This window comes from Bombina bombina, chromosome 2, assembly GCF_027579735.1.
Source record: "Bombina bombina isolate aBomBom1 chromosome 2, aBomBom1.pri, whole genome shotgun sequence".
Classification (NCBI taxonomy): Eukaryota; Metazoa; Chordata; class Amphibia; order Anura; family Bombinatoridae; genus Bombina; species Bombina bombina.
The window spans coordinates 1,441,472,419-1,441,485,115 of NC_069500.1; the positions used below are offsets into that span (position 1 = coordinate 1,441,472,419).

The window sequence follows — 12,697 nt, forward strand, 5'->3', positions numbered from 1 at the left end:
GAATGCTGATATGACATCTAAATCTAGATTACTATCTCTTTCTTTCCAAGGTAATAATTTATTTGGTTCTCAGTTGGATTCTATTATCTCAACTATCACTGGAGGAAAAGGAGTTTTTTTGCCTCAGGATAAAAAACCTAAGGGTAAATCTAAGGCTTCTAACCATTTTCGTTCCTTTCGTCAGAATAAGGAACAAAAACTCAATCCTCCTCCCAAGGAATCTGCTTCCAGTTGGAAGCCTTCCTCAAATTGGAATAAATCCAAGCCATTTAGGAAACCAAAGTCTGCCCCTAAGTCCGCATGAAGGTGCGGCCCTCAGCTCAGCTGGTAGGGGGCAGATTAAGGTTTTTCAAGGATTTTTGGATAAAATCTGTCCAAAATCTTTGCATTCAGAGCATTGTCTCTCAATGGTATCGAATAGGATTCAAAGTAAGACCTCCTGTGAGAAGATTTTTTCTCTCACGCATCCCTGTAAATCCAGTAAAAGCTCAGGATTTTCTGAAGTGTGTTTCAGACCTGGAGTCTTCAGGGGTAATCATGCCTGTTCCTCTTCAGGAACAAGGTTTGGGGTTTTATTCAAACCTATTAATTGTACCAAAGAAAGAAAATTTGTTCAGCCCAGTTCTGGATCTGAACATTTTTAATCGTTTTGTAAGAGTACCAACTTTCAAGATGGTGACTTTAAGGACTATTCTGCCTTTTGTTCAGCAAGGACATTATATGTCCACAATAGACTTGCAGGATGCATACCTTCATATTCCGATTCATCCAGAACACTATCAGTTTCTGAGATTCTCTTTTCTAGACAAGCATTACCAATTTGTTGCTCTTCCATTTGGCCTAGCAACAGCTCCAAGAATCTTTTCAAAGGTTCTGGGTGCCCTACTATCTGTAATCAGAGAACAGGGTATTGCGGTGTTTCCTTATTTGGACGATATCTTGGTACTAGCTCAGTCTTTACATACTGCAGAATCTGACACGAATCAACTAGTGTTGTTTCTTCGGAAACATGGTTGGAGGATCAATTTACCAAAAAGTTTCTTGATTCCTCAGATAAGGGTCACCTTTTTAGGCTTCCAAATAGATTCAGTGTCCATGACTCTGTCTCTAACAGACAAGAGACGTTTAAAATTGGTCGCAGCATGCCGGCTCCTTCAGTCTCAGTCATTCCCTTCAGTGGCTATGTGCATAGAAGTTTTAGGTCTCATGACTGCAGCATCGGACGCAATCCCCTTTGCTCGTTTTCACATGAGACCTCTTCAGCTTTGTATGCTGAATCAATGGTGCAGGGATTATACAAAGATATCACAATTAATATCCTTGAATCCCAATGTACGACACTCTCTGACATGGTGGATAGATCACCATCGTTTGGTTCAAGGGGCTTCTTTTGTTCGCCCAACCTGGACTGTGATCACAACAGATGCGAGTCTTTCAGGTTGGGGAGCTGTTTGGGGATCTCTGACAGCACAAGGGGTTTGGAAATCTCAAGAGGCGAGATTACCAATAAATATTTTAGAATTCCGTGCAATTCTCAGAGCTCTTCAGTTCTGGCCTCTGCTAAAGAGAGAACCGTTCATTTGTTTTCAGACAGACAATATCACAACTGTGGCTTATGTCAATCATCAGGGTGGGACTCACAGTCCCCAAGCTATGAAAGAAGTATCTCGGATACTTGCCTGGGCGGAATCCAGCTCCTGTCTAATCTCTGCGGAGCATATCCCAGGCGTAGACAATTGGGAGGCGGATTATCTCAGCCACCAGACTTTATATCCAGGGGAGTGGTCTCTCCATCCAGATGTGTTTTCTCAGATTGTTCAGATGTGGGAGCTTCCAGAGATAGATCTCATGGCCTCTCATCTAAACAAGAAACTTCCCAGATACCTGTCCAGGTCCAGGGATGTTCAGGCGGAAGCAGTGGACACTTCCTTGGTGTTATCAACCTGCTTACATCTTCCCGCCTCTAGTTCTCCTTCAAAGAGTGATCTCCAAAATCATCATGGAACAGTCTTTTGTGTTGCTGGTGGCTCCAGCATGGCCACTCAGGTTTTGGTATGCGGATCTGGTTCGGATGTCCAGTTGCCCGCCTTGGCCAGTTCCGTTACGGCCGGACCTACTATCTCAAGGTCCGTTTTTCCATCAGGATCTCAAATCATTAAATTTGAAGGTATGAAAATTGAACGCTTAGTTCTAAGTCATAGAGGTTTCTCTGACTCAGTGATTAATACTATGTTACAAGCTCGTAAATCTGTCTCTAGAAAGATTTATTATAGAGTTTGGAAGACTTACATTTCATGGTGTTCTTCTCATAAATTCTCCTGGCATTCTTTTAGAATTCCTAGAATTTTACAGTTTCTTCAGGATGGTTTGGATAAGGGTTTGTCTGCAAGTTCCTTGAAAGGACAAATCGACGCTCTTTCTGTTTTATTTCACAGAAAGATTGCTATACTTCCTGATATTCATTGTTTTGTACAGGCTTTAGTTTGTATTAAGCCTGTCATTAAATCAATTTCTCCTCCTTGGAGTCTTAATTTGGTTCTGAAGGCTTTACAGGCTCTTCCATTTGAGCCTATGCATTCTTTGGACATTAAACTACTTTCCTGGAAAGTGTTGTTCCTTTTGGCTATTTCTTCTGCTAGAAGAGTTTCTGAGCTATCTGCTCTTTCTTGTGAGTCTACTTTTCTGATTTTTCATCAGAATAAGGCAGTTTTGCAGACTTCTTTTCAATTTTTTCCTAAGGTTGTGAATTCTAACATTAGTAGAGAAATTGTTGTCCCTTCCTTGTGTCCTAATCCTAAGAATTCTTTGGAGAGATCCTTACATTCTTTGGATGTGGTAAGAGCTTTGAAATATTATGTGGAAGCTACTAAAGATTTCAGGAAGACTTCCAGTCTATTTGTTTTATTTTCTGGTCCTAGGAAAGGTCAGAAGGCTTCTGCTATTTCCTTGGCTTCTTGGTTGAAATTTTTGATTCATCAAGCTTATTTGGAGTCAGGTCAGGCCCCGCCTCAGAGAATTACAGCACATTCTACTAGATCAGTCTCCACTTTGTGGGCTTTTAAGAATGAAGCTTCAGTTGATCAGATTTGCAAAGCGGCGACTTGGTCTTCTTTGCATACATTTACTAAATTCTACCGTTTTGATGTATTTGCTTCTTCGGAAGCAGTTTTTGGTAGAAAAGTTCTTCAGGCAGCTGTTTCAGTTTGATTCTTCTGCTTTTTTATTTAAGTTTTTTTCTTTCAAAAATGAAAATAAACTTATTTTTTTGGGTTGTGGATTATTTTTTTCAGCAAAATATGGCTGTTTTTATTTTTATTCCCTCCCTCTCTAGTGACTCTTGAGTGGAAGACTCCACATCTTGGGTATTGATATCCCATATGTCACTAGCTCATGGACTCTTGCCAATTACATGAAAGAAAACATAATTTATGTAAGAACTTACCTGATAAATTCATTTCTTTCATATTGGCAAGAGTCCATGAGGCCCACCCTTTTATGGTGGTTATGATTTTTTGTATAAAGCACAATTATTTCCAAATTTCCTTTGTTGATGCTTTCTACTCCTTTCTTTATCACCCCACTGCTTGGCTATTCGTTAAACTGAATTGTGGGTGTGGTGAGGGGTGTATTTATAGGCATTTTGAGGTTTGGGAAACTTTGTCCCTCCAGGTAGGATTGTATATCCCATATGTCACTAGCTCATGGACTCTTGCCAATATGAAATAAATGAATTTATCAGGTAAGTTCTTACATAAATTGTTTTTTTCTACCTTAATTCCGATTGGCTGATAGAATTCTATCAGCCAATTGGAATCTAAGGGACGCCATCTTGGATGACGTCACTTAAAGTGATTCATTACGAAGAAGCCGTCTTTTGAAGAGGATGCTCTACGTCGAATGTCTTGAAGATGCACCCGCTCCGCGCCAAGATGCCGTCTGGATGAAGACTTCTGCCCGTCTGGAGGACCACTTCTGCCTGTCTGGAGGACCACTTCTGCCGGGTTCGTTAAGGACATCTTGCCGCTTGGATGAAGACTTCTCCCGGTAAGTGAATCTTCGGGGGTTAGTGTTAGGATTTTTTTAAGGGTGTATTGGGTGGGTTTATTTTTTAGATTAGGGACTTTGGGCCGCAATAGAGCTAAATGCCCTTTTAAGGGCAATTCCCATCCAAATTCCCTTTTCAGGGCAATGGGGAACATAGCTTTTCAGTTAGTATTTTATTTGGGGGGTTGGTTGTGTGGGTGGTGGGTTTTACTGTTGGGGGGTGTTTGTATTTATTTTACAGGAAAAAGAGCTTATTTCTTTGGGACAATGGCCCACAAAAGGCCCTATTAAGGGCTATTGGTAGTTTAGCTTAGGCAAGGGTTTTTATTTTTTATTTTGGGGGGCTTTTTTTATTTTGATAGGGCTCTTAGATTAGGTGTAATTAGTTTAAAGATCTGTAATTTGTTTTTTATTTTCTGTAATTTAGTGTTTTTTTGTGATTTAGCTAATTTAATTTAATATATTTAATTGTATTTAATTTAGGTAAATTATTTAATTGTAGTGTAGTGTTAGGTGTTATTGTAACTTAGGTTAGGTTTTATTTTACAGGTAAATTTGTATTTATTTTAGCTAGGTAGTTATTAAATAGTTAATAACTATTTAGTTACTATTCTACCTAGTTAAAATAAATACAAACTTGCCTGTAAAATAAAAATAAACCCTAAGCTAGCTACAATGTAACTATTAGTTATATTGTAGCTAGCTTAGGCCTAGATTTGGAGTTTGGCGTTAGCCGTGAAAACCAGCGTTAGAGGCTCCTAACGCTGGTTTTAGGCTACCGCCGGTATTTGGAGTCACTCAAAATAGGGTCTAACGCTCACTTTTCAGCCGCGACTTTTCCATACCGCAGATCCCCTTACGTCAATTGCGTATCCTATCTTTTCAATGGGATCTTCCTAACTCCGGTATTTAGAGTCGTGTTTGAAGTGAGCGTTAGACATCTAACGACAAAACTCCAGCCGCAGGAAAAAAGTCAGTAGTTAAGAGGTTTCTGGGCTAACGCCGGTTTATAAAGCTCTTAACTACTGTGCTCTAAAGTACACTAACACCCATAAACTACCTATGTACCCCTAAACCGAGGTCCCCCCACATTGCCGACACTCGAATAAATTTTTTTAACCCCTAATCTGCCGACCGCCACCTACGTTATCCTTATGTACCCCTAATCTGCTGCCCCTAACACTGCCGACCCCTGTATTATATTTATTAACTCCTAACCTGCCCCCCATAACGTCGCCTCCACCTACCTACACTTATTAACCCCTAATCTGCTGACCGCAAAGCGCCGCCAGCTAAATTATCCCTATGTACCCCTAATCTGCTGCCCCTAACACCGCCGACCCCTGTATTATATTTATTAACCCCTAACCTGCCCCCCACAACGTCGCCGCCAGCTACCTACAATAATTAACCCCTAATCTGCCGACCGCAAAGCGCCGCCACCTACATTATAGCTATGTACCCCTAATCTGCTGCCCCTAACACCGCCGACCCCTATATTATATGTATTAACCCCTAATCTGCCCCCCACAACGTCGCCTCCACCTGCCTACACTTATTAACCCCTAATCTGCCGAGCGGACCGCACCGCTACTATAATAAAGTTATTAACCCCTAATCCGCCTCACTAACCCTATAATAAATAGTATTAACCCCTAATCTGCCCTCCCTAACATCGCCGACACCTAACTTCAATTATTAACCCCTAATCTGCCGACCGGAGCTCACCGCTATTCTAATAAATGGATTAACCCCTAAAGCTAAGTCTAACCCTAACACTAACACCCCCCTAAATTAAATATAATTTTAATCTAACGAAATTAATTAACTCTTATTAAATAAATTATTCCTATTTAAAGCTAAATACTTACCTGTAAAATAAATCCTAATATAGATTAGGGGTTAATAATTGAAGTTAGGTGTTGGCGATGTTAGGGAGGGCAGATTAGGGGTTAATACTATTTATTATAGGGTTAGTGAGGCAGATTAGGGGTTAATAACTTTATTATAGTAGCGGTGAGATGCGGTCGGCAGATAAGGGGTTAATAAGTGTAGGCAGGTGGGGGCGACGTTGTGGGCGGTAGATTAGGGGTTAATAAATATAATATAGGGGTCGGCGGTGTTAGGGGCAGCAGATTAAGGGTACATAAGGATAATGTAAGTAGCGGCGGTTTACGGTGCGGCAGATTAGGGGTTAAAAATAAAATGCAGGGGTCAGCGATAGCGGGGGCGGCAGATTAGGGGTTAATAAGTGTAAGGTTAGGGGTGTTTAGACTCGGGGTACATGTTAGGGTGTTAGGTGCAGACGTAGGAAGTGTTTCCCCATAGCAAACAATGGGGCTGCGTTAAGAGCTGAACGCGGCTTTTTTGCAGGTGTTAGGTTTTTTTTCAGCTCAAACAGCCCCATTGTTTCCTATGGGGGAATCGTGCACGAGCACGTTTTTGAGGCTGGCCGCTTGCGTAAGCAACTCTGGTATCGAGAGTTGAAGCTGCGTTAAAAATGCTCTACGCTCCTTTTTTGGAGCCTAACGCAGCCTTTATGTGGACTCTCAATACCAGAGTTATTTTTATGGTGCGGCCAGAAAAAAGCCGGCGTTAGATTTTCGGGTCGTTACAGACAAAACTCCAAATCTAGCCGTTAGGGTTTATTTTATAGGTAAGTATTTAGTTTTAAATAGGAATAATTTAGTTAATGATAGTAATTTTATTTAGATTTATTTAAATTATATTTCAATTAGGGGGTGTTAGGGTTAGACAGGTTTAGGGGTAAATAAATTTAATATAGTGGCGGCGACATTGGGGGTGGCAGATTAGGGGTTAATAAGTATAATGTAGGTAACAGCGATGTTAGAGATGGCAGATTAGGGGTTAATAATATTTAACTAGTGTTTGCAAGGTGGGAGTGCGGCGGTTTAGGGGTTATTATGCTTATTCTAGTGGCGGCGATGTCCGGAGTGGCAGATTAGGGTTAATAATTTAATTTTAGTGTTTGTGATGCGGGAGGACCTCGGTTTAGGGGTTAACGGTTACTTTATGGGTGTTTAGTGTACTTTTTAGCACTTTAGTTATGAGTTTTATGCTACAGCGTTGTAGTGTAAAACTCATAACTACTGACTTTAAAATGCGTTACGGATCTTGGAGGTAGAGGGTGTACCGCTCACTTTTTAGCCTCCCAGGACAGACTCATAATACCAGAGCTATTGAAGTCCCATAGAAAAAAGGCTTTACGAAGTTTACGTAAGTCGGTTTGCAGTAAGGCCAAAAAAGTGTGCGGGCCCCTAAACCTGCAAGACTCGTAATAGCAGCGGTAGTAAAAAAGCAGCGTTAGGACCTGTTAACGCTGCTTTTTTACCTTAACGCACAACTCGTAATCTAGCCGTATGTAATGTGAGTTCCCTTAAACACTTTTATACATATTAGCTTGAGAGCTGTTTATCTGAGTATGCAGGTCCTGAGTTTGAAGGAAACACCTTCATTACAATATTATGCTCAGAAACCCATATAGGCAGTGAGAAGCATAATGTATATCCATGTCCCCTTTATTGTGAGTAAAGCCTCTATACAACCTCATTAGATGACAACAACTAACCCTAAATAACCCCCTTTAGAGAAGAGGTCAGTTCTACCCCTTTACTCCTCTCACTAACACCTAATTATAAGCCCTGTTGTTTTCTCTACAGATTGGTGAGAATGCAGACGAGAGGCGGCGGGAAATAAGCTGCAAGCACCTTCCGGCCATCCACAGATTTTTTAAGGTGATAATTGTTGTCCCTTTACCTGTTTTTCATTCAGATCTAATTTACCATAAACTAAAGTAAATTACACCATTTCTAATCTCATGTGCCTATATCAACTATATGTAAAAAATCCTGCAAAAAGAGGAAGGCAAATATATGGGATGTAATCTCTTATACAGGCAAAGGTTATACAGTGTGTAATCCCTAATATAGACAGCCGTTATACAGTATGTAATCCCTGATATAGACAGCCGTTATACAGAATGTAATCCCTGATATAGACAGCAGTTATACAGTATGTAATCCCTAATATAGACAGCGGTTATACAGTATGTAATCCCTGATATAGACAGCGGTTATACAGTATGTAATCCCTGATATAGACAGTGGTTATACAGTATGTAATCCCTAATATAGACAGCAGTTATACAGTATGTAATCCCTAATATAGACAGCAGTTACACAGTATGTAATCCCTGATATAGACAGCGGTTATACAGTATGTAATACCTGATATAGACAGCAGTTATACAGTATGTAATCCCTGATATAGACAGCGGTTATACAGTATGTAATCCCTAATATAGACAGCAGTTATACAGTATGTAATCCCTGATATAGACAGCAGTTATACAGTATGTAATCCCTAATATAGACAGCGGTTATACAGTATGTAATCCCTGATATAGACAGCGGTTATACAGTATGTAATCCCTGATATAGACAGTGGTTATACAGTATGTAATCCCTAATATAGACAGCGGTTATACAGTATGTAATCCCTGATATAGACATCAGTTATACAGTATGTAATCCCTGATATAGACAGCAGTTATACAGTATGTAATCCCTAATATAGACAGTGGTTATACAGTATGTAATCCCTAATATAGACAGCCGTTATACAGTATGTAATCCCTAATATAGACAGCAGTTATACAGTATGTAATCCCTGATATAGACAGCAGTTATACAGTATGTAATCCCTGATATAGACAGTGGTTATACAGTATGTAATCCCTAATATAGACAGTGGTTATACAGTATGTAATCCCTAATATAGACAGCGGTTATACAGAATGTAATCCCTAATATAGACAGTGGTTATACAGTATGTAATCCCTGATATAGACAGCCGTTATACAGTATGTAATCCCTGATATAGACAGCAGTTATACAGTATGTAATCCCTAATATAGACAGCCGTTATACAGTATGTAATCCCTGATATACACAGCAGTTATACAGTATGTAATCCCTGATATAGACAGCAGTTATACGGTATGTAATCCCTAATATAGACAGTGGTTATACAGTATGTAATCCCTGATATAGACATCAGTTATACAGTATGTAATCCCTGATATAGACAGCAGTTTTACAGTATGTAATCCCTAATATAGACAGCAGTTATACAGAATGTAATCCCTGATATAGACAGCAGTTATACAGAATGTAATCCCTGATATAGACAGCCGTTATACAGTATGTAATCCCTGATATAGACAGCAGTTATACAGTATGTAATCCCTGATATAGACAGCGGTTATACAGTATGTAATCCCTAATATACACAGCAGTTATACAGTATGTAATCCCTAATATAGACAGCGGTTATACAGTATGTAATCCCTGATATAGACAGCAGTTATACAGTATGTAATCCCTAATATAGACAGCAGTTATACAGTATGTAATCCCTGATATAGACAGCAGTTATACAGTATGTAATCCCTAATATAGACAGCGGTTATACAGTATGTAATCCCTGATATAGACAGCGGTTATACAGTATGTAATCCTTGATATAGACAGCAGTTATACAGTATGTAATCCCTGATATAGACAGCAGTTATACAGTATGTAATCCCTAATATAGACAGCAGTTATACAGTATGTAATCCCTGATATAGACAGCAGTTATACAGTATGTAATCCCTGATATAGACAGCAGTTATACAGTATGTAATCCCTGATATAGACAGCAGTTATACAGTATGTAATCCCTGATATAGACAGCAGTTATACAGTATGTAATCCCTAATATAGACAGTGGTTATACAGTATGTAATCCCTAATATAGACAGCAGTTATACAGTATGTAATCCCTGATATAGACAGCAGTTATACAGTATGTAATCCCTAATATAGACAGCGGTTATACAGTATGTAATCCCTGATATAGACAGCGGTTATACAGTATGTAATCCTTGATATAGACAGCAGTTATACAGTATGTAATCCCTGATATAGACAGCAGTTATACAGTATGTAATCCCTAATATAGACAGCAGTTATACAGTATGTAATCCCTGATATAGACAGCAGTTATACAGTATGTAATCCCTGATATAGACAGCAGTTATACAGTATGTAATCCCTGATATAGACAGCAGTTATACAGTATGTAATCCCTGATATAGACAGCGGTTATACAGTATGTAATCCCTAATATAGACATCAGTTATACAGTATGTAATCCCTGATATAGACAGTGGTTATACAGTATGTAATCCCTGATATAGACAGCAGTTATACAGTATGTAATCCCTGATATAGACAGCAGTTATACAGTATGTAATCCTTGATATAGACAGTGGTTATACAGTATGTAATCCCTGATATAGACATCAGTTATACAGTATGTAATCCCTGATATAGACATCAGTTATACAGTATGTAATCCCTGATATACACAGCAGTTATACAGTATGTAATCCCTAATATAGACAGCAGTTATACAGTATGTAATCCCTGATATAGACAGCAGTTATACAGTATGTAATCCCTGATATAGACAGCAGTTATACAGTATGTAATCCCTAATATAGACAGCAGTTATACAGTATGTAATCCCTGATATAGACAGCAGTTATACAGTATGTAATCCCTGATATAGACAGCGGTTATACAGTATGTAATCCCTGATATAGACAGCAGTTATACAGTATGTAATCCCTGATATAGACAGCAGTTATACAGTATGTCATCCCTGATATACACAACAGTTATACAGTATGTAATCCCTGATATAGACACCAGTTATACAGTATGTAATCCCTGATATAGACATCCGTTATACAGTATGTAATCCCTGATATAGACAGCAGTTATACAGTATGTAATCCCTGATATAGACAGCGGTTATACAGTATGTAATCCCTGATATAGACAGCAGTTATACAGTATGTAATCCCTGATATAGACAGCAGTTATACAGTATGTAATCCCTGATATAGACAGCAGTTATACAGTATGTAATCCCTGATATAGACAGCAGTTATACAGTATGTAATCCCTAATATAGACAGCAGTTATACAGTATGTAATCCCTGATATAGACAACAGTTATACAGTATGTAATCCCTGATATAGACAGCGGTTATACAGTATGTAATCCCTGATATAGACATCCGTTATACAGTATGTAATCCCTGATATAGGCAGCGGTTATACAGAATGTAATCCCTGTAATTCCAGAAATAATTTTTTGCTTACGCACTTAATAAAAATTAGCGTGGCTTGATTTGCGTTTGTATCACAAATTGAAAGAAAAAGTTAATGCAACAGTGAAATACTGAGGCGTGCTTACTTCAGGACTTTGAATATAGACTTTGATTGAGTGTGCTACAAAAATACTATTAGTTATCTGTCTTTCTCTAACCCGACACAGCTCTACATCAACTGCGCTAAACTCAAAGGTGCGTTAGGAATACTTCAAATTCCTATCGGCTAGATTACGAGTTGTGCGTTAAGGTAAAAAAGCAGCGTTAAGAGGTCCTAACGCTGCTTTTTTACGCCCACTGCTATTAGGAATCTTGCAGTTTTAGGGGCACCGCACACTACTTTGGCCTTACCGCAAAACGACTTTTACTTACATACATTTCGTAAAGTATTTTTTCTATGGGACTTCCATAGCGCCGGTATTATGAGTCTGTCCTGGGAGGCCAAAAAGTTAGCGGTACACCCTACCCTGTCAAGAGTCCTAACACATTTAAAAGTCAGTAGTTAAGAGTTTTATGGTACAACGTCGTAACTTAAAACTCATAACTAAAGTGCTAAAAAGTACACAAACACCCATAAACTACCTATTAACACCTAAACCGAGGCCCTCCCGCATTGCAAACACTAAAATAAAATTTGTAACCCCTAATCTGCTGCTCCGGACACCGCCGCTACCTACATTATATTTATGAACCCCTAATCTCCTGCCCCCAACATTGCAGACACCTACATTATATTTATTAACCCCTAATCTGCTGCTCCCAATGTCGCCGCAACCTACCTAAACTTATTAACCCCTAATCTGCCACTCCGGACATCACTGCAACTATAATAAACATATTAACCCCTAAACTGCCGCACTCCCGCCTCGCAAACATTAGTTAAATATTATTAACCCCTAATCTGCCGCCCCCACTATACTAAGGCCTAGATTTGGAGTTTGGCGGTAGATGGGCTGTTAACGCTACGCAGGCTTTTTTCTGGCCGCACCATAAAATTAACTCTGGTATCGAGAGTCCCAAAAAATGCTGCGTTAGGCTCCAAAAAAGGAGCGTAGAGCATTTTTACCGCAAATGCAACTCTCGATACCAGAGTTGCTTACGGACGCGGCCAGCCTCAAAAACGTGCTTGTGCACGATTCTCCCATAGGAAATAATGGGGCTGTTTGAGCTGAAAAAAAACCTAACACCTGCAAAAAAGCAGCGTTCAGCTCCTAACGCAGCCCCATTGTTTCCTATGGGCAAACACTTCCTACGTCTGCACCTAACACTCTAACATGTACCCCGAGTCTAAACACCCCTAACCTTACACTTATTAACCCCTAATCTGCCGCCCCCGCTATCGCTGACCCCTGCATTATATTATTAACCCCTAATCTTCCGCTCCGTAAACCGCCGCAACTTACATTATCC

General features: G+C 39.5%; 1 protein-coding gene across 4 annotated transcripts in view; it reads left to right on the forward strand.

The window, feature by feature from the left end:
• The window catches only part of LOC128650449 (serine-rich adhesin for platelets-like), a 376,989-nt gene that overhangs the window by 134,064 nt on the left and 230,228 nt on the right, over window positions 1-12,697 (forward strand). For all 4 annotated transcript variants that reach the window (XM_053704393.1, XM_053704394.1, XM_053704396.1 and 1 more), the window contains exon 4: window positions 7,725-7,799. In XM_053704393.1, the coding sequence (XP_053560368.1) occupies window positions 7,725-7,799 (75 nt within the window). The remainder of the gene's footprint in view (window positions 1-7,724; window positions 7,800-12,697) is intronic.